General features: G+C 42.6%; 1 protein-coding gene across 3 annotated transcripts in view; it reads right to left on the bottom strand.

Moving 5' to 3' along the window:
- The window catches only part of CACNA1E (calcium voltage-gated channel subunit alpha1 E), a gene marked incomplete at its 3' end in the record, with an annotated part of 302,403 nt that overhangs the window by 124,916 nt on the left and 152,530 nt on the right, over window positions 1-24,957 (bottom strand). For all 3 annotated transcript variants that reach the window (XM_081225453.1, XM_081225454.1, XM_081225455.1), the window contains exon 7: window positions 17,849-17,952. In XM_081225453.1, the coding sequence (XP_081081579.1) occupies window positions 17,849-17,952 (104 nt within the window). The remainder of the gene's footprint in view (window positions 1-17,848; window positions 17,953-24,957) is intronic.

The following is a 24,957-nucleotide window of genomic DNA, read 5'->3' as shown; positions in this document are numbered from 1 at the left end:
TTGCTTGTTTTCTGTCCTGGCCATTAGAATTTCACGACTATGAAGTTCATGAGGGCGAGGGACTCTACTTCTCGTCCGCTATCAAACACAGGTGCTTAATAAATGTGTGCTGAAAAAAAAATCTTCATAAATCATCAAATGGGTGTTTCTTCTCCTTGCCTTCCTCTACGTAAAAAAATTATCTCATATCTCCTTCTCTCAGTTCTGGGTCTCAGATACCTCCTGGCTGAAGCATTGATGTCTGCTAATAAGATCATCCCTCCCTTGTGTTATATCTGACCATTGGGTATTGTTCTAAAGGAAGAGCATCATGTGAAAAAGCGGTGATGTGAAAAAAGGTGATAGAAGAGGTACTTCTCTGTGTACAGCACACAAGGTCGTGGGAGGAGTGGGGAAGATTCGTGTCCCATTTTACTGCCATTTCAGTCAACTCTGGTGAGGGTCTCCTCTGGTCTGGTCAATTTGAGCTTATGGATCTGTCAGCTGGTAAACAGATGGATTATCAAGTTTAGTTTAACATGGGTAAGAGTAATGTGGCCCCTTTAACAGGCTTTGGGGTCCCCTCGTGTTCTCTCAAAGCTTTCAAGAGCTGTTCATTTCCTGGGTTCTCTATGGAACACACCATCTCCGTGTTCTCCCCGCGTAACAGAGTTTGCTTCCTCACCAGGAAAGAGTAATTTCCATATTTTTGCTCAATGAGGAATATTTGGGGATGCAATGATAATTAAGTGTTGAGAATGTAGTGATGCACCTGACACCGAGGGGAAAATAAAGAACTTTTAATTAAACTACAACTCTAACGGCATTGGAACTTAACAGCTAGAAATGCCAAGCACCCAGTATATGACCAAGTTATAAAGACTGTGATTATCAACCGGGGAAATTGGGAGGTATTATTTCAGCCACCTCAGTGTGCACATGTCTGCAAGCACACAGAAAACATGTCTAATTATAGGGGCTTGACTGTGGGCTATAAGCTCGGAATGAAGTGAGGATCTAATACTATTACGAATTTCTATGTGGTGAAATCAGTTACTATGAGATTCCACAGACCAGAAAAAGAGACATTGTTTCAAGCAAAGAAAATTTTCTCATGTTGAAAAGACTAAGATTTTGGCATAAAAGCCACAGTGAAATGAGCATATGGGATAAATTTTGTCAGCAAAAAAAATCTGTCAAAAAGCCCCTCAAACAGCAGTGATTTGATACAGTGGCTTATGTCCATCAATCTGATAATGACAAATGTTCCCTCCTTCTCCCTGTAATGGATAATGACAATTCTTAGAGTTGTTCCTTGACACCAGCAAAAGAATGGAGTTCTGCTACAGTCATCTGTGCTCCGCTCTTCAACTAATGTTAAACTTGAGTTTCAGGGAATTATAGCCACTGAAAACAGTGCCCCAAATCTCCGGAAAATTTCTGAAAAATGCAGACATCCCATACACAGGAAGACGGCCTTTGATTTGTTCACTAGAGGGTATCTACTGGGAGCCCACTGAATGCCTGTTAATTACTCTTGCCAAGTGCTGGAGAAAGGAAGGTGAGCTCACCATGGTGCCTGCTTCATAACCCTATGAAAGGGGCAGAGACCTCCACAAATAGCTATAAAATAAGACAAGTGCTCTAATAGAGGATTACCTATAGTGCAAGAAAAATGCAGATGAGGGTACTTAAGGGGAATTTGACCTTGAAAGATGAGTCAGCGTTTCCTAGTCAAATAAGGCAGGTGTGTGAAGGGGGATATGGTGGTTCTTTCTAGGCAAAGGGAACGGAGGTGTGTGTACCTGGGGCATCCAGGAACAGCGAGTGTGTAGCAGGGCGAAAGGAGAGGGAACATAGCATTGAGGCCAGAAAAGTAGGTTGGGCTAAGCTTTGAGAAGTCTTGCAAGACAAGGACCATTTCTTAGGACTTTTTAATAAATTGATGATTAAAGAAGCTAGCAGTTGAAGATGTGTTTGTGATTATCCTGTCTTAAAGCCTTTAACTATTAAAATTAAAAGTTATTAACTCCATATTCGTCTTTCCAATCTAGTCAATGTTGGTTTTGTTGTTGCTGTTTATTCTCTTTTTCTGAGAACTTCCTGGTCCATAATGTTTAAAAACATGATCTATCTAATAATCATTGCTTTACATTACTTATATTACCTTAAAATTTCCACATAAATTGTGCTATTTTTTAGTGTTCATTGTATATTATTATTTAATTTTTAAAAACCAGCCAGTGAGGACAAAGAAAAACCAGAATTCTCACTTTTGCTGGCAGGAATGTAAAAGGATACAGCTGCTCTGGAAAGCAGACTGGCAGTTTCTTATAAAACTAAACATGCACTTACCCTATGACCCAGCAATTATACTCCTGGGCATTTATCTCATGGTTACGTTCACACAAAACCATGTAGACAAATGTTCAGAGCAGCTTCATCTGTAATAGCTCAAAACTCAAAACAACTCAAATGTCTTCCCAAGGGGTGAATGGATAAACAAACCGTGGTACATCCACACCATGAAATGTTATTCAGAAACAAACAGGAATAAGCTATTGATACGTGCAAAGATCTGGACGGATTTTAAGGAAACTATGCTGAGTGAAAAAAAAGTCAATTTAAAAGGGTTATATACTGTATGATTCCATTTAAATAACATTCTTAAAATGACAAAATTAGAGAGATGGAGAACAATTGAGTGGTTACCAGGGGTTGAGGAGTGGAGGACAGTGGGTGTGATTATAAAGGGGTAGCATGAGGAAGTCTCATGGTGATGAAATAGTTCTGCGTCTTGATTATGGTGGTGGTTACACAAATCTACACTTGATAAAACTGCATGGAACCACACACACACAAACACACACTTGCACACACACAGGAATGCATGTAAAACCAGTTAAATCTGAATAAGCTCTACAGATTGCACCAATGTCAATTTCCTAGTTTTGGTATTGTACTGTAGTCATGCAAGATGTTATCACTGGGGAAACCAGGTGAAGAGGATACAAGTCTTCCCTGCACTTTTTTTTTTTTCAACTTCCTGTGACTCTATAACTGTTTCAAAAAAAGAAAAAAAAAACCTTAAAAAAAAAGCTAGCCAGGTCCTCCACATTGAAAACTTCAACAGCTATTTTTTAGTCATCTTTGTATTGACTCTATGATTCATTCAGCATTTGGGATTTTCTCATTCCTTTTAGAAATCCTGTATTTCTTTGCCCTCTACGATGTGATGCTTTTGTGATATCCTTTTGACCAATCCTAATGTTCTAATTCTTTAATAGCTAGTGTTCTAGAAATCTTTATCCTTGGCTCTGTTTTTTCTTCTCTACATGCCCTCCATGGATAACCTTATCTATTTGTGCCATCTTCTCTACTATGTTCTGAGAGTGTGTCGCATCTGTTCTCCCTCTGTTCTCAAAACACAGATATTGGCTGATCCTATCTACTTGTTAGGCCCTCCTGAACCACAAACACTCTCTGTCTGAAATTGAATGCATATTCCTCCCAGAACAGAGATGTTTTTCTTCCTGTATTATTCATCTCAGTAAATGGAAAACCAAAGTTCTCCAAGACATTTGCAAGTGAATCTTGGGATGTATCCTAAATGATCTTCCCTCACCCATTACAGCCAATCATTTACGTTGTCCTGACTATTCTACCACCTAAAATCTTCACCTCTGTTTTCCCTTTTTCATTTCAGCCATCAGTGCCTAAGATCCTCACTTTCTATCCACAGCTAGAGCTCTTCACAGTCTTATTACTAATCAATCACCTTTTTCTTAAAACCACCTTCCTTAAACCTCAATCTAAAATTCAAAACTAACTCAAGTTTTGTCTTTTGATCTTATTAATGAATTATGGTAGTCAGCACATTTTTATTTTTACAAATTCAATTTATCAATTGTTTCCTTAATGGATTACTCATTTGTATCATGCTTAGAAAGGCTTTCCCCCTTAAAGAGTTTTAAACAGTCCATAATGTTTTTGAATATTTATAGTCTAATTTTAAAAACATGTGTACTTGCTCCACCTGCAATTTACTTTGGTATAAGATATAAGAGATGCGGAGCCAATTCAACTTTTTCTTTACAAGTGACTGGTCAGTTATCAACACAATTCATTGAATAATTTCACTATTTTGAAATGACACTTACATACACTGTAAATTCATATATATATATATATATATATATATATATATATATATATTTGAATCTCATTTTGGTCCTCCTATTACTACATCAGGCCACACTGTTTCAATTACTGCAGCTTTAGAATACATTTTACTACTTGGAGAAAAGTCCCTGTTCCTCACTGTTCTAACAAATGTCTTGGATATTCTTATATACTATAGTTTTCAGATAAATTTCCATTTAGTAAAGTAAAAATCTTATTTGCATTTATTAATATTCAAGTTAAAAATGAAACTAGGGAAAACAGACACCTTTGTCATCTGAAGCATTCCTTTTCGAGTACAGTGTTTGTCTTCTTATCTACCTAAATGAGAATAAACAACTTAGAATCTCCCCGTGTTGGAATTCAAGCTCCACAAGGGCAGGACTTTTTGTTTTGTTCTGTGCTATATTCCCAGTTTCTAGAACACTTTCTGGCACAGTAGAAGCACAATACCTATTTGTTGAAAAACTGAACAAATGAACACATAAATTATTCTATTATTTAGGCAATAGAAAAGCCATTATAAATAATTAAGGTACACAAACTGTGTAATTAGATGTCTAGTTAGGAAAGACTGCTTTGATCATGGAGAGCAGGCTGGATTAGAGTAGGGAGAGCACTTAAAGAGGCAATTGCTACAGTCCAGGATACAGCTCGTGAAACCTTTCAAAGGGGGAACCAGTAGGTCTTGATGAGCAACAAGATGCAGGAATAAGTAAAACGAAAGGACTAAGGTTAACGAAGGTTACTATCTTGGATAACTAAAGTGATAAAAGATAACAGAGGGAGAGTATGGAAGAGTAGTGGGTGTTTTTAGTGGTGGAGTAGGGGAATGAGGCAATGAATTCAGTTTAGAGCATCCTAAGTTTGAGACACGTAAGGGATACCCAAGTGAAAATATCCCTTTTGGAGCTTAGTACCAGATGGGTAAATTAAATCCAGGCTGGCCTGGTAATAAGCCATCTTCTTAAATATAACTTTATAGTATATTATTTTATTAAACATAAATTAGCTCCTCCTCTGAAAAACAGATAACTTAAATGGGATTTTAAGACAGAAACAGTCTTAGAAGAGGCTTAAATATAGTGTGCAAGTGTGCAATACAGTGTACACTGTACAAGGCAAATTCAGAGAATGGTATAGTCACCTACGGGGTCCTTAAGTACTTCATGGAGGAACAAAGACTGGAATACAGCATGTATATAAAGTTTGAGCATGAATATAAGCATCATGTACATGTGTGGAAATATGTGTGTGTGTATGCATATAAATATGTGTGTATATTTGTGTGTGTGTGTACAAATGTATGTATGTACACACACATATATAAATAAAGGTATCAGAGTATTCGAGAATGAATCTCGAACCTAGTTATTCAGGTTATGGCAGAGGAGATAACAGTATTGTTTCAGCCACCTAAGAACTTGGTCAACTAAAAATTTAATGCATGAAAAATCCTTCAACAGAGAATAGAGGCATTTTTATATTTAGCTGTAGTCTTCATCACCAAAAAGGCACCTAATGAATTCCAGGTCTAATGTTCAAATTGCTCTAGAAAAAGTATGAGTCCATGTAAAACAGTACCTTGTTTTGATGATTTATCTTGACTGTCCTACTCACTGATTTCTCTATTCCTTTTCTGTTAACACTTTGACCCTGCCTCTTGGAGTTGACCTTTCTTGATAAGATTGTTAGCTTCTACCAGATATGACTTCACCGCTCCATCCCCACCACACACATATTCAGACAATGATCCTCCCACCTTGGCCCAGGCCCTCAGAACCATCTATCCCAGTGCAGCCCCTGCTCCCCCAGATAAATAAAAGAGTGCACTAGAGCTTGACTTTTGAGAGGGAACTAAATTTTAAACAATAAAAGAGACCTAGAGCCTTTTTCTTCTCAAAGCATTACATTTCACCTTCACAATCTCTGCCCGTAAAGTTATCAACAAGTGTGATTTCAGGGTATTGGCACTGATTATACTTCTTCACATTAGTACATCTTAAAATGGTGAGTAATATTCTAGAAAATAGAGATTACATGTGCAACACAAAAATATAAGTTACATGAGGGGAGGGATTTTTCAATTCCAGCATCTAGAACAGTGTTTGGCACACAGTAAGCGCTCAATAAATATCTGTCAACCTAATAACTAAATTCAAAAGAGCATTTTGTGGTTTGTTGGAGCATGTATGTAAATCACACCGCTATGTCTTGAATAGAAGTTGAGCAGCAAAGATTCTACTGGCAATACCCAACTCCAGAATGGGAAAAAGTGTTTTGTGTAACCAGGAGCACTGGACTAAGGGTCAGAACACCACACCCTTAGATTTAGGATTTAAGGCATGTTGTTTGCTCACTTTTGAACTTCAGTCTCCTTAGTTGTAAAATAACAACACAGTTCCTAGAGTCACTATGAGAATTAAACAAATGAATACCCATGAAATGCTTCCTAAATGAAGTGCTCTACGGTAAAAAAAAAAAAAAGAAAAGAAAAGAATAACTGCTTTAGTCTTTCTGTGCTTCCAACAGACTTAGTTGCCCACAATTCCCACTAGGATGACAGCTTTAACTATCCTTAAGTGATTGTTCCCTAAATATTTGCCACATGTGATTTATATGGATCAGTATCCTCACTGTATAAATAGAAATTTTAAGTTCATGTGAAAAAGATAAATATGGCTAGAGGAAAATGGGCAAAGGACATGAGCAATTAACTAAAAGAAAAAAATCAATAGCTATGTGAAAAAATGTTCAGTATGTGAGAATTTCATGTTTGTAACACCTGTTAGATGCAAGCAGGGACCACCACTCTGCAAAGTAAACAGCCTCTCTTGAGCTTTCCCCTGGATCTCCAATGCTAGTGATGTGCTCCTGACTTTCAAGATACCAGCCTCTTCATAGTCCTCTGCAGTATTTTTCTCCAGAATGTCACCAGGGGGTAAGAAATCTTCTAAGAGGGGCCTGGTGTTAGTTGGTTTCCCTTCAATTCATTAATTATGTACTGAGCACAAGATAAGGCACTAAGATGTTAAGAGAGGTCCAATTATGTGGAAAGCCATCTCCAACATAGGAAATAAAACCTGGACTTGCCTGTGGCTCAGTGGTTAAGAATCCACCTGCCAATGCAGGGAACACAGGTTCAATCCCTGGTCTGGGAAGATCCCACATGCTGCGGAGCAACTAAGCTCATGCGCCACAACTACTGAGCCTGCGTGCTGCAACTACTGAAGCTGGCATGCCTAGAGCCCATGCTCTGCAACAAGAGAAGCCACTGCAATGAGAAGCCCGCGCACCGCAATGAAGAGTAGCCCCCACTCGCAGCAACAAAGACCCACTGCAGCCAAAAAAAAAAAAGGCAAGAAACAATTTTTTTTAAAAAGAAAGAAAACCTAACAGGTGACAGGGACATTCATAACTCCAATACAAGGAAGACAGTGCATCCTGGGCGGGACAGGAGAGTTCTGCCCCCTGATATCAGTCATATTCAAGACTCAAACTTTCTCAGCCTCCATTTCCTCATTTATTATAAAATGGGGTTAACAATACTACCTTACTCATGAGGCTATTATAAAATTAATCAAAATAATGTGTATAAAGTATTTAGCACAGTATCAGGCAGATAACGAGCTTTCAATAAATGTCAGCTCTTTTCTTTAGCATTTTTATTATTATTAAATGACATAACAAAATAGTGTAATGTTATACTGAGTAATAGGTTTTAATGGACAGGTACATAGTGCTATAAGAGCATATGGGAGAAAGATTTTAATCCTAACTGCAGAATGGGAGTGGCAGCATGGATCTGGAAAGGTCTCATGAAGGAAGTCAAAGCTGAAACAGGTGATGAGGGATGAGCAGGAATTCAACAAGGAAAACTAAGGGGCAAGGCTTACTCCAGACCACAGGAGCAGAGGGCATTGCTAAGAAACTGCAAGGGGTATAGGGTCCAAGGTGATGGCCACATGTGGAGGTACAGGGGTGTGGTCCAATGATCCATCATTACTATTCCCTCTAGGGAATAGGGTGCCATGGATGGTCAGCCCTACCAGTGGTATCTGAAAACATCCGAGTTCATGCTAATTGACTCAATGGGGAGACTTGGTAAGTAAAAATGACTCTTTCCCAGCCCTACCTATTGAGGTGTAAACCAAGGTCTGGAGAGAAGAAATCTGCTACTCAGAGCTAACACTGATTAAGTATTTACTATCTCCCAGGTACTGAACACTTAACATGAATGATCTGATTTAGTTTCCCCAACAATCCTACATGGTGGATCCTAGAATCCTTGTTTGCAATCGGGTAATCGAGGGTATAGAAATGTGGAGCAACTTGCCTAAGGTCATGCAGATGACAAGTGATGGACGTGGGATTCAAACCCAGGTACGCTCTCTACAGAGTCTGTATTTTACTGCTAAGCTATCCCCATTGTGCAGAGGAAATAAGCATTCTGAACAGGGAACTAGAGGACTAGGTTCTAGTCAAGATCTGCTGCTAAATAGCTGCATATGACTTCAGGAAGTCTCTTCACTCTCTGGTCACACTTCTTCGGTTATAACATGGAGGCCAGGAGTAAACTACACTTATAGTCCCTTCTGCCTCAAATAATTTTTATCACACTCTAAGGTACAATTCTGACAACTGATACACAAAACAGCTTCTTGGGGAAATGCAGACTGTTTCCACAAACCCTCATAGCTTTATGTGGGAGTCTCATGGGCAAGCAACTCATCTAGGAGCATGCTTCCAGTCAAAGTGGGAACTATGAACACTCTACTCTGGTCATTGCAGGTGTCTGACATGAAATCTCTGTCTGCAGGACTGGAAAGCTCTATATGTCCCACCAGCCACCAAGGGCCCCTTCATTTCCATCGAGTTCTGCGATACTAGATCCCAGATAAATTCCTTTTAACAAGGACATTTAAACTATATGCAAGATGTATTTGGGTCTGGCCAGACCTCCATCCAAATTCTGAACCTGCTGCTTTGTGAGCTTAGGCAAATTACCAAACCTTCCCGTCGCAGCTATCCTATTTATAAAAGATAGTAATAACTCAAGGGTCACGGTGAGGATTAAATGAAACAATGTGTGTCATGGGATTAGCACAATGCTTGGTGCATAGCACAGTCTCAATAAATTACAGCTTAAAAAAAAATCAACCTAAAACAAACCCTATACTACTGCTGTGAACTAGCCAAAGGTGTAAAATGCATTACCCTTTCTCGAACCCTATAGGTACAAAACCTAAATTCTTTCCCTCAAAACCTCTTTGTCCTGTGTTCTCCCTCGGCCACCTAGTGGCTCAATTCCGAATGAAAGAGACTCACAGACAGAAAACAAACTTATGATTACCAAGGGGGAAAGAAGGGTTAGGGGAGGGATAAATTAGGAGGCTGGGGTTAACATATACACACTGCTATGTATAAAGTAGATAATCAACAAGGACCTACTGTAGAGCACAGGGAACTATACTCAATATTATGTAATAACCTATAAGGGAAAAGAATCTGGAAAAGAATATAAATGTGTGCATGTGTGTGTTTGTGTATATATATATATATATATATATATATATATATGCATGCTGTGCTGCACACCCGAAACTTACACGATATTGTAAGTCAACTATACTTCAATAAAAAAATTTTTTTAAAAATCTAGAAGTAGTCCAAGACACTTCCCTCTTATTTCCACCCCCAGTACACACTCAAACACACCCACACAGTCACCAAGTCATGCAGATCCCATCCCACCAACACCTTCTGGATCTGGTCCACCTTCTCCATCACCACTCCCCTCTGCCTCACTGCTTCTCTGCTTCTTTCTTCATCTGTTGCTCCAAACATGTCTCCCTGCCTCTAATCTCACTTCTCCAGGGTAATCATCTTCAAATGCAAACTGGCTGTCTTCCCTGCTAAGCTTGAGAACCCCCCCACCATCAGCTCTAGGGGTCAGGTTTGAACTCAGGTTTAGCCCACAGGAGGGACCATGCATGATGAGCCTCTGCCTCTAGTTTCACCTCCTCCTCTACAGCCCCCGACATGCTTCACTCCAGTCACTCACAATGGCCTCTCGTTATACATCTTCCTGACTACCAACCTGCTGGAAAGTCCTCTTCCCTACTTCTTGCTGGCCATTACTCATTCTTCAAAAGAGTGCATCAATGTCACCTTCTTCAGGTGGCCCTGCCTGATCCTTGCCCCCGTCTAATATAAATGCTCACCCTGTGCTATCTCTCTACCTCTCCACCTAGACTACAAGCTCGCTGAGGGTAGCAGCTCTCTGTCCCTGTCTGATCTCATTCCCAGCCCTAGGAGCAAGTGACATATGGCAAGCACTCAGGAACTGCTCGCTGAATTTCTCCCAGTTGATTCCAGTGTCGGAATCCTGGCAGGAGAATTACTGTGTGGTTCATGCACACGCTTATCTTAGCCAGTCTCCTTCGATGTCAGTCTGACTCGGGAAGATCACACACAGGCCAAACTGATACCCACCAACCCCTCAGAGTGCTCATCTGGACCACTGATCTGGGCATGAACAATTTCCTTCTTAAGACCACCAGCCATTCCCATCTCAAGTCAGGCCTGGGAAATGCTCAGGTGCCGTCTCGTGATGGCAGGTGACAGGATATCCAACATTTAATATTGAAGGTACATTCATTAGCCTCTTCCCTGTGGACAGGACCTAGGTCCTACTCACCTTTGTATTCTCAGCAATGCTTCACAAGATAGTAGGTGCCCAAAATACATGACATATGAAACTTTAACTTTTGATAGGGCTAGAATTCTGGATCTATTGAATTTAGACACCATTACATGTATTTTGAATGATTTCCTTAATGAATCTACAATCTCTTTTACTCATCTTTGTATTCTCAGAGTCTAGTGTGGTGTCTTAAGCGTAGTAGCCACACAATCAGCTTTTGCTGAATTGCACTGAATCGTCAAACCTACCCAGCAAAGGAGTTGGTGGCAAGACAGACAGACCACAGTCATCTTGCCAGTAATGGGAGCCACTCCACTCATTCAAGAGATGCGACCAGAAGAATTTCTCCTCTTATACGGACAGTCCACCACTCGCTATTAGTCTTGAGGGCAAGAGGACCTGGACAGTGGGCCTTGGCATCTTCTACTTTGTATGTACCAGGTCACATTGTGTACTGAAGACCAGTGTATGAGAATAAGTACGTGCTTCAATGTAGGTACAGATTAAAACTCGTACCAACATCTGTATGTCAGGATGATATTCTAGGTTAACCACTGGCCAACTTGCTCTAGTTGTGCCACATTGGGTGCCAGTATTCCTGGATGGAGGCCACCTGGTGTAGGTGTATTAAAACAAGTCCCTAACCAGAAGGTGGGAAATTATTACCTCTGGCCACACCTCTGCCAGCAACTACTTGGGGGTTAGCACCTCTAAACTGCCCTCTTCCCATCTGTAAATAAAGATAGTGTCTACCTAAGCAAAGGTGCTCTGAAAACTATGACATGCTTTACATACATGCTCCCTGTGTGCATGTGTAAGCAATCCCTGGCTCGGCTGTCCCTGTCCTAGTTTGGAGACAGCACAGCTGCTCCCCCAAGCCTACCTCCCTCTCTCCAGAAGCCCTGGGAGCAGAGAGTAGAGGCAATGGGGTAAGGGTCATTTTCTGTTTGCATGAGCCTTCTGCCCTGTAGCCCCTGACTGCACTTCAGGATGTACTTAAGCAGCCCTGTTTTGTTTCCATGGAGACAGGAAGCTCTGCTTCTCTTCAAGCCTAAACTAATGGTTTTCATCAAATCCCATTTCCTCTGAGACAAGTAAAAATGCAACGCAGCTTTTATCCACATTTCCTGTTTAAATACACTGAAACGGACAAACATACCCCTGAGCCCTCCTCCCACCTAGGCCCATGCCCATGGGACAGGTGCATCCATCACTTCCACACTTGGTGGGCCATAAGCACCAGTGTGGCCTGCCTGCCCCCACTCACCGGACTCTTCTTCACTTGCCCAACAGAGGGGTTCCTCCTTCCATTGCCTTCTCCCTGCTTTAGGAAACCTCGGTACCTAACGTTCAAACTGCCTGCAGGTCACTGGGAACATGTATCCCAGAGATAAAACCTTCAGAGCTTTTGCCTGGCTTATGAGTGCAACTCCCAAGCAACCTCTTACTCGAAGGAGAACGCCTCCATCCCCTCCAGGGGCATGTGAGAATCAGACAAAGCAGGAGAGAGAGCCCATGCCCCCCCCCACAACCCTGTACACAGAACTAGCTGCTGCCGAACCCTCTGCAGACACCAGTGAAACCCAATACATGTTGAGCATGAGAACGAGAAAAAGAAACCAGGACAGAAATATTCCAGCCCCAGCCTGTAAGGCCCCTATTGTTAACACGCTTTTAAATGTTGGAATTTATTCACACCAGCTGTTCCCAGCTGCTCCTGGCACTTCCTAGGCTTCTCCAGAAGCGCTAAGGAGGCATATGCCATGCAGTTCTGTTTCATCTCCGAACCTGAGGAGGCCGCCTCCCGGTCAGAGAGGAACTGATGGCCTGGCGGCAGGTTCAAGCCCAACATCATAGGCTGCTACTCAGATGATAGCCACCTGCACCTAACAGGCAGGGAAAACGAACATCGATAATATCAAAGGGTGTAAGAGCTGACGGCTACTCCATGCCAGACCTGGGCTAGGCTTCTGCCTGGGAGAGGGATATGGCTATCCCATTTCACAGAGGAGGAAGCAGGCTCAGAGTAACTTGTCCAAGTGCACAATGCTAACAAGCGGCAGGGTTAGGATGTCACCCGTGACTGTCAGATGCCCAAGCTCACATTTCTCCCAACCTCCCATGCTTTCCCACCCAGAGAAGGATGTAGGAGAATTCAAAGATGCAATTCCAAACTAGAGCTAGTCCATCAGAGTGGACACGGTCAGACAGGAATTGGGTTTCAGGGCAGTGCTTTGTCCCACTTCCAGCTCTGTTATGACACATCCTCAACCCACACTGGAACCTTATCTGGAACATCAATGACCTGTTATTCAATAGTGAGAATCTGACTTGAATTTTCTCAACTAAAACATGGACAAGTAAGGACAAAGAATGTCGGATAAGATTATACAAACAAGAGATCATCCCCTCAGAAGAAACACAAGAAGAAAGAAGTCTATGGTCAGGTCCCTCCTGGGCAGTCATTGAGGTAGAGCAGGTGAGTTGTAGCTATAGGCTATGTGGAGAGAATTACCTATTGAGCCTAAAGGATGTCAATAAATGCTCACTGAATGAGTACACACATAAGAAATCGCATTATGTCTTACGACTCTCCACTCAAGATACACACTATTAAGAACTTCTTCACACTGTCTCTTGTCCTTCCTTCATAACCGTTTCACAAGTCACCCAAGGCTCTTAGTACCACAGAGTTGACTAATATGGCTGTTTCCTCCTTAATCCTGTATCTAGTCTCTCTCCAGGCCAATCCTCCCCCCACGATGCTAGATAAAGAGTCTTATACACTCCTTTCATCCTACACTTTTTGTGTGTGTGCAGTCATTTTAAAATTTAATTCCTATTTTTCTCCAAGTCATGCATGTTGAGTTTTAAAGTCAAAATTTTTTAAAGCTTGCAATGAAAAAATAGCAACCCACTGCCTCACCCCTTCTCACCCCTGAATCTGACTCCCCAAGGCAACCACTTATAACTCTTTTACCTGGTTCTTCTAGTATTCATTTCCAACTTTATAAATATTATACTTACACAACTGTTCTTTCTTGATATTTCAGTTTTAGTTATCACTTAAGGACTTCCCCACTGTAGAACCTAAGATTTTAGTCTTTGACATTCCCTTCTCCTCCCACATCCTTATTCTCCCCCATCCTCTTAAGGCAATTATAGCACCATAGGGGCTATCTCAAAATCCAGTGTGTACAATGTACGTCTGATTGACAGCTGAGCAGTATGGAGTACTTACTTTGCTTATATTACTTTAGTGGTAACACTTCTGTATTTTGTGGAATTAATTGCTTAGATTGGTGTGTGTGTGCAAATACATATAAATATTTATATATTCATATACAAAGTTTTAGAAAAAATTAAACTCTTGTAGGTAGAATAATACACATTGGGAAACATATTAATTTCATTTTTTTCTTAAACATATTTTTAGAGCCCTCTGTCATCCTACTCAAATCTGAACTTCCTGCTCACTAGGCCTTCTGACAGTTATTATCCTTAAGTTCCCTTCATCATCATCCTGGAAATCTCCCTTCTTTCTCTCTAATGAATCCCTTGTTTCCATGAGTCTCGGGTCCTTCTCTTTCTTCAATTAATTCTTTATTTTTAGTGACACACATTCTCCAGTAACTTCTTCAGAGAAAGTGTCAAAAAAAATATTGCTATTCCATCCTCACAAATAATTGCCATTTTGGCTAGGTATATGCATTCTATCTTGGAAATTTTTTTCCAAAAAATTTTTTAGGAACTTCTCTATTGGTTTCTAACTTTCAATGTCATGGAGATGTCCAAAGCCATCCTAATTCCTGATTCTTTATAGATAAAATTCAGCTCCTTACTAAGCTTTCAGAATATTATTTTACTCAGATGCTCTGAAATGTCATGATTTATCTTGGTGTAATCTCTTCTCAACTGTTGTGTTGAGTGCTCAGTTGGCATTTTTATGATTAATTCACTTGTTCCTTTTTTTCTCCACATCCACCTCCCATCTCCTTGCCATACAAACAACCATTACAATATATTCAATGTACAGTTTTTATTTGAATGAATTTTTACGAACTGTATATTATGTGTACCTGTATTTTTAAATTTATGTGGATGGTATTATACTGTTTCCTTCTTGTTTTCACTAAACTCTGTTTTTAACATGTACATGGTCTTTGTTGCTCCTGACTGGCACATAGTATGTCATCCAACAGACACCTAACTACTCTCCTAGTTATAGGTACCCAGATTTTCTCCAAGTCCCCACCATCAAAAACTAATACTAGAAAGAATATCCTTGCACGTGTCTCAACAGATCTTTTAATCTGGCAGTATGAGTTTATTAGTTCTGAGAACATTTTTGGTATTTTTCTTTGTTAATTTCTTCCTCTCCATTTCCCCATTTTCTTTATGGAATTCTTATTAGTTCAATGTTGAACCAATCCTCTAATTTTCTTATTTCTGTTCTACTTTCTGAGTGATTTCATCAACTTTATAATCCAACCATTTATTTTTATTACATTTTAATGTTTTTACATTAATTAATTTTACATTAATATAAATTTTACACTAATATTTTACATTAATTTCCAAGAGCTCTTTTTAACTGCTAAATGTTCTCTTTTTTTAATAGCAATCTGCTGCCTTGTGGATAAAATAATTTCTCTTCTATCTCTGTTGATATCAATTATACTTTTAAAAAGTTATCTTCCGCTCCCTGCATTATTCATGTTCCCTCAAGTTCCTTTTTCCTGTTTTTTTGATTTTGTCTTTTGTGTTGGACCTTTTCTTTGAATGCTGATGACCCCTAGCTGTGTGTTTATATTTAAGAGCAAAGCATAAAAGGCTTACTGGAAACTCCTGCATGAATGGTTGGGGCTTGTAGAATACTGGGTGTAGTGGTTTGACTGGTGGCCCCCTCCCCCCAAGATAGGTCTACATCCTAATTCCTGGAACCTGTGAATGTTCCCTTATTTGGAAAAAGGATCTTTGCAGATGTAACTAAGTTAAGGATCTTGAGATGAAGAGGTCATCCTGGATTATCCAGGTGACCCTAAGTCCAATGTCAAGTGTCCTCATAAGAGAGAGGCAAAGGGAGATTCTAGACAGAAGAGAAGGAGGCAACTTGACCATGGAGGCAGAGACTGGAGTGACACAGCCAGAGCCAAGGAATGCCTGGAGCCACCAGAGGCTAGAAGAGGAAGCAAAGAAATTCTCCCGTAGAGCCCTTGGAGGTAGCGTGGCCCTGACAGATTTTGGACCTCTAGCCTCCAGAACTATGAGACAATTTCTCTCACACTTTTAAGCCACCTAGTTTGTGGTAATTTGTTGGGGGCAGCCTCAGGAAACTAATATGGTGAGCCTCACTGAAGGTGAGGGATGGGACCATTTCTCTGATTACCCTCAAATATCAGGATACAGACGTCTTTTCTCTTCAGATGGGTAGTTCCCCCATAGAGGAAGGCTGTGAACTCCTCCATTTTTGAGAGCCAAGCAGTAGAAGTGGGCTGGGACCATGACATTCAGTTTGTAGACTTTCATGTAACACTCCCATTTTCAGTGCAGAATATCAACCCCACCCTGATGTTACTATTCCACACTTCTCTGATTCAGCCTCCTCAGAGAGGAAATCTTCTAACTTTGGCTGGTGGGGGGAGGGGGCTGGGTGGGACAGGCACCTGTGAGCAGTGTCTGGGGGAAGAGATCTAAGGTACCGGGGAGAATGCATCTAGGAACTGGGAAAAATCCTCTTGTTCTAGAATCCCCCCCCATACCCCAGCTTTTAGACATACCTGGTGCCTCAATTCCTGAGCCTTTCTAGGGCTGTCATTTTGCTTTTTTCTTGGCATTCCTCACTGGAGGCAGTGTAACCTCAGCTTTCGTGCCACTAGATTAGTTACCATTTACTGTCTTCAAAAGTTCTGTTGACATCTCTCATCTGTTTTCATACCCTCTCCTGTTCTCTTTGTCACTGTGTCCTTTCAATATTTACTTCCTGTGTTAGTGGACTTATAAGAGATGCCCAACTTGGTTCAATCTGCCACGTTTAAAGAGAAGGACCACCTTATAAATTTCCATTTCAAGAATGTCTGCCATTCAGACAAGAGATTACGTTCAGCTTTGCTTAGAAAAATGAAAGCCTCTCTAAGGCCCTGTTTTAGCCCTCCTATTTTATCCTTTCAATTCCCAAATGAAATTTCTACTCAAGTTAAATTTGGTTGCATTCTGGTCTCCTCACTCTCCACAATGAATACCATTTCTTCATGTTTGCTTATGGTGTGGTGCTCAACTTCCTGGAATATTCACTCCCATATATTCTATTTTATTCTATTACATATTTTGTATCCCAAGCAAAATCCCAATCCTTTATGAAACCATTTCTGATAGCTTCAGACTATATAGATTTGTCCCTTCCCCAAAACAAATGAACTGTATCTTATATTAGTCAGTAAAAGAACTCCTGTTCCCTGTTTCAAGTGTTTGTGTTGTCTTCTCAGCAAAACATAAGTTTCTTAAAGGCAGAAACCGTGCCTTATACTTTATGTGCTCTTTGCAATGGCATTGAACATTCATACTTGCTAACTGATGTATACTAATTCAAGCCACAAATATGGAATTTGATGTCCAATACACAATAGAGTAAGAACCTTTTGAGGGTAAATCCTGTTTCTTATTAAACATTATATGTCTATCAACCAGCACAGTGTTTTGACACAGAAGGTCTCTGCTGAATGACAGAATGAAAGGATGGATGGATAAATGGACTCTCACTAGCTACCATGTTCAAGGTTGTACCAGTCTAAAGATTTTTTAATTCCTAAGAATACTAAAGATGATTAAAACGATGGTTCATGACTGCATTCCCAGAATCTAGAACAGCTTTTGGCACATAGGGGCTGCCCAGTTGATGAAGGTTACATGAATGAATCTGCAAGGAGTCAGGAGCACTAGTTTATCGTTAGAAAGAAGAGGAGAGAGAAACATTTGGCTTACCCAGAAAGCACTCCCAGGACGAGGTTGAGAACAAAGAAGGATCCAATGATGATCAGGGGGATGAAGTACAGCCAATTCCAGGTGGCTCCTAAGGCATCATTGGTCTGAAAGGAAGAAAAATGGTTCCTTAATACTTCATCAGAACCATCCGCCAGGTGAAGGCCTCCGTTCCTGCAGCACATATAGGGTGATGAAAAAGCACAGTGCAATACAGTTAAACACTGCCTCACTTCACTCCCAATTTAATGTGGTTGTAGATTAACTCATGTTCTCCATGTACACTGTGAAGGGCACCGTGTCAGCCACACGTAACATCCTGAATTGGAATGGTCTAACACCCTCACTCAGCAGGTAAGTGAACCCAGAAAGGTAAAATACTTTTCTAAGATCATGCAAATAATCACTGGTTTTACAGTGTTTGGTGATGTGGGTACTAAGCCTTTGTACTCTAAACTGGGCAAGTTCTCAAAGGACAGAGGCAGGCTGTGTCCATCACTTTATTCCAGGGATGCTGGCAAACACCTTCACCGGTTGCTTGGGAGAGATTAATGTCATCCACATCCTGCTCAGCTCGTGACCCTGGGCTCTGGCTTTCCTGCTTCCATCATAGTCCAATAGCACAGAGCTAGATCAGGCCTGGCCCTGGGAAGGCTCTGGTAAAAGAAGGAATAAATCTAGATTTGAAGAGTGATCCCTTGTTCTCTCTCTAATGTGAACACACAGTGAACTAAAAACTGCATGGAAACCCATATTCTGGATTCTTATACCACAAGTGAGATGCAAGGCCCTTGAATGGTAGGGGGCTGAGGGAGGATTATATGACATGTCTTAGCCAAAAAAAAACACAAAAAACATAAAGCAACTCTCAGTAGGATGTCTCATTAAGGACCTTTAAACAGTTTTGGAGAATTCTGAAAAGTCCTAACACATGGACCTCTCAACTAAGCTTTGTCTCCTCATGATATCAACCCCAAATCTTCCCAACAAGTCCACCTGAATTGCATTTTACATATACAGGGCTTTGAATCACCCCAATCCCACTCCACCCCTCACACACAAACTTTAATACCTGTTTGAAACTCAAAAGTTTCTGCAAAGATATTTTATTCCCAATTCACTGGAGAAACAAGGCCATCCAAATCAAATGCCATGCCTAAAATTCACATGCTAAATTAGTAAAATGAAGATCTGAATTCGGAATTTCTATTGCAAAGTGTTTCTTATCCCCGTGATTTACCTTTTTCTCCTCTCACTACTAACTTTGCAAACATATTTTGATTCATTGTCTTCCTGCTTCCCATGGACTTCTATGACATTCTATCTTGTTTTTCCCCAAATTATCTCATTTTCCTTCTGCCTCCCATTCAAATATGTCAGCCTATAAAATATAGCCTCCCACTGATCATGGCAGCTATCACCGTACAGTAGATTTTTCCATTAAAAAATAGCTTCTAAGGCAACCTCTTTCACCAAGCTCGTGTCTTTTTGTCTTGCCCCTATGCTGTTCAGAGAGATACATTTGCAAATGAAGCAGAATAAAAGTTAAAAACAAAGAAACACCTTCTGAACTGTATGAACAAAAGCAGAGACCTGCCAATTTCAGTGTATAAGATCTAGGCTCTTTGGTTCAACCAGGGCTGGTCAGTCAAGTGTAAGCAGGGCAGATTCGGGTCAGACTGCAGAGAAAATTTCTCCTGATATCAGAAGGAAGATGCAGAAGAACTAGATGCCAAGGGCCACAGGGGGTTTTAATGGACACAGGAAGCTATTTTTTCTGAGATAATTGAGACATGGTTCTTCCTGTGAGCTACAGGATGGACTGAATGATCTTTGTATAACTACCTCTATCTTTATCCATGACTATAAATGCAACATTTTGTAAAGACTGGTTAGCGCTGATGGTTCACCGGTGGTGCTCCAGATAAACAAGTTTCATTCACTCCATGGCTTAGACAGTCAGCCCCACCCTTAGAGTTCTTTGGCAGCAAGAACTGAGTCTGCTCCCAGCACCCAGATCAGGGCTCAGTTGCCAATAAACATTAGTTGGTGTCAGCAACGGCAATGATGAAATTGTGACTTTTAATCTGTTTTTGGTCCCAGGAGTGACTGTGCTACGTTTTGAGGATGGTTAGAGCAATTTCAGTTGGGTGACTATTTGCCAGGGATGCTGCACAGTGAAGAACAATTCCCAAATTGTGTTCTCCTCATTGCTAGCAATCTGTAAGATGTTCATGTGTTCTGTGGAAAATGAGCTTCTGGAACCAAAGAAACTGGGGAAACACAGCAGATTATATTTTCGTGTCAGCCTGTGAGAAGACCCACCCAAAAGGAACATTATTAACTTTATTTCCTCCATCATTTCTTACACTTCCTTGATTACAAAACCTCCTTTTCAACGGCAATCTATTAACATATCAGGAAATACAGCCTGTGAAATACAGGGAGAGAAGGACTTCCCTCACAGGCCCCGAGTCTGGAATGTGCTTCCCCATTCTCTAAAATACTGCTGATGGAGAGTGTCCTTTTACTCAGTGTGCTGTGAGAATGTTTTGGTTTCTCTGTAACCTACATTAAGGCAAGAGCCTTCACTGTCTGCTCATCTCTGTATCTGGCATCTGACAAAGTGTCTGGCACACATAGATGCTCAACCAATCAATAAATGACCACACTTTGAATAAGATGATTCTCGTGTTTAAAATATGCCAAACCAAATTCATTCTGATATTCTCCCCAAGCTTTGTCTGAATTGCTTTAAAAGAAAAAAAAAAAGTCATCCACCATGGTACTGGGGCCTGTTGGATGAGAAGAACAGAGGAGAAAGGGAAGAGAAGGAGAAAAAGAATATCTGGGAGGACCCCAGCACCAGCGGCTAGGGGGTTAATAACCCTAGGGGGTCATTAAGGATGACTGACAGCTTAAAAGGTTCTTCTGGAGAAAGCAGCTTGACAGCTCCCCGAGATTATTCACAAACCTTTTAATAGACTTGCCGTACCCTCTCTACACCTTCCGCCTCTCCCTCTGGCTTCCTCTTCCCTCGGCCCCTCCTGTTCCTCCTCTCCAGGTGGCCTCACACCCTCACCTCCCATGCCTGTCAGTGGATCAATGACAAGGCCACCAGGACAGGGGAACAAACCTCAGCAGGAAGTGGGCAAGCCTAGGACTTCATGCTTCCCTCCTCGAAAATGGCAAGGTTCTTTCTGATGCTGATCAGAGCTTCAATCTCCTTCTGATTCATCATTATTAAAACCTTAAAACTGTCCAATGTAGGAGAGACAACTATTGAAGTGTCTTTTGAGATGAAAAAAGAAGAAAGTAGTCGACAACTCTGAAGGCAGCAAGTGCCCTGATACCATATGAGGTGGGAACTCAGGAGTGCCAAGCAGAAAGGTACCAGTTCAACCTCAGAGTTGTGACTGTGTTCCCTCTGGGGTGGGCATGTGTGTCTGGGACACAGCAGGACACGGGAGAGAGGAGGGGCTACCTGTGTGAGAGGGAGAACCTCTCCCTTTCCTTCCCTCTCCCCTGTACCCCCTGCTTCTGTGACTCTCCCAAGCACCTTGCCTGCGGGAGCATCACACTTCATTCTCCCTAGCAACTCTTCCTTCAGGGCCAGGGGACAGCTGTGCTAAGTACTCTTTGCAAGATCCCGGGGAAGGAGACCTACAGCTTTCCAAACATGGTCCACTGGATTCTCGCCCCAGGAGAGTGGACCCTTCCCTGCCCAGACCGCTATTGTGGAGCAGCTAAAGTGTAAATCAGCCCCTCACTGCAAAGACGGCTGCACACAGAGTACCAGCTTCCTCCTCCCCGCCATTCATGGAACACCTACTCTGTGGCAGGCAGTACATGAGAGCGCTTTTCTTCGGGGCAACATCCTCTTATTTAAGATGCTGATTCTCCTCCCACCGACCCGGTCAAGCCCCTAGACTTGGCAAGCAGGCTGCCCTCCATCTCTCTCACCTGCTGATTCCCTGAGTGACACACACACATGCGCACACATGTGTACACGTGCGCAGGATGGGGCTGATGACAGAGAAAGCAGTCGGGGGTGGCGGCCCACCCTGCACAGGGAGTGCTCAGCGGGTACCAGGCCTGACACAGTGGGAATGTGTTCCTTTGGGAACCTGCCTGACTGGGGGTGGTGAGTGCACCCACTCCCTGCGTAAACAGGCACACATGGCAATTATCACATTAATCTCCGGGTGATGGGGGAGATGGTGGAAGGCAGGGTTGGGAGGAGGGCTGGAAAGAAGGATGGGGATGGAGATGACAAGAGGCAGGGGGTCCCTGCCCAGCCCTGGCCTGGGTTGCAAAGGCAGTGCTATAGCCCCCATCCTTGGAAGCAGGTCTCCATCAGGGTTCCACAAGGCTCTGCAGAAAGCAGGGTGAAGGGCCTCCTCTTGGATGTCCACGCCTCTCACAGAGCAGCTCTGACCAGGGAGGCTGAATGACATATAGCTGAGCGGGGAGGCTGAGTGAATTGGAACTGGGGGAAAAAACGAGGATACTTATTCCAGGGTCCTTTCAGAGGAAAAACAAAAAGGTCTCTCAGGTACACCTGCTTCCCAGGCTGGAGGTGGCACCCACTGGCAAGCCCTGGCCTGGCCTGCCGCAGGCTCAGCCTGGGCACCATCGGCATCGTGGGCAGGATAATTATTGGCTGTGGGAGCTGTCTTGTATGGTGCATTTGCAGATCCGTGGCTTCTGTCCACTGGATGCCAACAGCATTCCCCTAGTTGTGACAACCAAAAGTGGCTCCAGAACTGCCAAAATGCCTGGGGGCAAAAATGGCTTCCAGTTGAGAACTGCTGGCCTAGAGGCTCTGTCTCGGAGAGAGAGCTTTGGAACTGCCAAGTGAGCTCAGGTCAAGGGAGGGCTGGAGCAGCCACCCTGGGCTGTCAAAGAGGCCAGGCCATTCGTCTCAGCAAAAGCATCTGTCCAAGGCCTCTGCAGACCATCCCGGGGAGAGAAAATTCAGAGAGGGCAAGAGGTGGAGGAAATAAAGTTAACAATGTTCCTTTTTGGTGGGTCTTCTCACAGGCTAACACAAAAATATAATGAGGAGGCCAAAGACAATTCAACTGCTTACCACCTTCCCTGAGGGTATGACACCTGGGCATCCGGCACTGCCCAGCTCACATGCCTTGCCTGGGCCCCTCACTTCATTCCAGCACCAAGTGTACAGCTCCTTTTCATCCCAAGGGACTTGGGACTCGCAGTCCATGTCTCAGAGCCTAAAGGCCATATTTTGTTCAACAAATTTGTGGACCATGTACTAGGCAACAGATATTCTCCTAAGTACTGGGGATAAATGATGAACAAAACTGTCTCAGGCCCTGGCCTCCATGAACTGGTATAATGGGGAGACCCACATTAAATAAGTGAGCTCACACATACTGTGCGGCTTTAAACCGAGATGAGTGTGATGAAGGGACCACCAGGGAGCCAACCCACAGGTGCGTCTGATCTGGTCCAGGGGGTCAGGAAAGGATTTGCTGAAGCTTTCAGAGTAAAGAGTCACATGACAGTCTAAGAAACTACTTTGGCAGGAGGCAGCAGAGGTCAGAAAGGCAGAGAAAAGGTTTATCATGGAGGTGAAAGAAAGAGGAGGAGAAGGTTAAGATTAAGAAGTCATAAAAAACACAGCCATTGGGGCTTCCCTGGTAGCGCAGTGGTTGAGAGTCCACCTGCAGATGCAGGGGACACGGGTTCGTGCCCCCGTCCGGGAAGATCCCACATGCCACGGAGTGGCTGGGCCCGTGAGCCTGCATGTCCAGAGCCTGTGCTCCACAACGGGGGAGGCCACAACAGTGAGAGGCCCGCGTACCACAAAAAAACCCCAAAAAACAAACAAACAAACAAAAACCCCACAGTCATAAAAAACAAACTTACGGTTACCAAAGGGGAAAGGGGGGTGGGGAGGGATAAATTAGGAGTTTGGGATTACCATAGACACACTACTATATATAAAATAGATAATCAACAGGGACCCACTGTAGAGCACAGGGAACTCTACTCAATGTTTTGTGATGGCCTGTAAGGGAAAAGAATCTGAAAAAGAATGGATATATATATATATATATATATATGTATATGTAACTGAATCACTGTGCTAGGCACCTGAAACCAACACAACATTGTAAATCACCTGAAACCAACACAACATTGTAAATCAACTACACTTCAATTAAAAAAAAAAAGATTCAGAAGTGTCAAGAGGTAGGGGACACGTGAGAAGAAAAATGAGGGAACTCCTGCCTTCCTGTGATAGCAGCCCCCGGGCCCCCGTGTGGATGTTGTACTGAAACATACATGAATCAAAAGCGCGCTCTTAGTGGATTTTTTCAAAGCGTACATAACCGTGCAGCCAGCACCCAGATAACCCCAGGGCTTCCCTCACACCCCTTCCTAGGCACCATCTCCCTTCCCTCAAATGTAACGTTCTCCTGACTTCTATAACCATCAGTTACGTTGGCCTAATTGGAAAATCACATCTGAGCATTTCCCGGCATGTCCTGAGCCATCCCCATTCCCTCTTTGCTCAGGGACTTATATTCAGAATAGCCCCCTCATACCCTGCCTCCTAGCCCCACTCCCTGTCCGGCTCTCAGCAGCCTGGATGTGGCAGATTCTGTGCTGCCTCCATCAGGTCTCCTTTACCAGCAAGTGTACCCACCCCCCTCCCACCAGCAGCTCTGAGTGTTGGCTGCTAATGGCTCACACCTGGATCCTCCTGAGATGTTGGCCCCTGGCTGACAGACCCTCCTCATCTGGGAGTTTATGCCTGTCCACGGGGGGCAGTGACCTGGAACCAATAACTCACTGATGCAGGGGTGTCAAGGGCCCAGCCCCTCCACCTCTGCATGGGACAACTTCTGTGGTGCAACTCACTGTGGAGCCGCCTGGGGGATAAGACTGAGGCTAAAACGTCTGCAACCACACCTTTGCCTAGTATTTTCTCCTGACTTATTCTACTTCCCTCCTATTGGTACAGGTTTCTCCCGAAAGCAGTCCATAGATAAATCATTGCCACAAAAATCTCTGTCCCAGAGACAGTTTATAGGGAATCTGACTTAAGGCATTAAATCCCTTTCTCCTCAGGGTTTTGA

Source organism: Mesoplodon bidens (genome assembly GCF_964165515.1).
Source record: "Mesoplodon bidens genome assembly, chromosome: 2".
NCBI lineage: Eukaryota > Metazoa > Chordata > Mammalia > Artiodactyla > Ziphiidae > Mesoplodon > Mesoplodon bidens.
The sequence above is the reverse complement of the archived record's forward strand: the minus strand, read 5'-3'. Positions and strand labels throughout refer to the sequence as shown.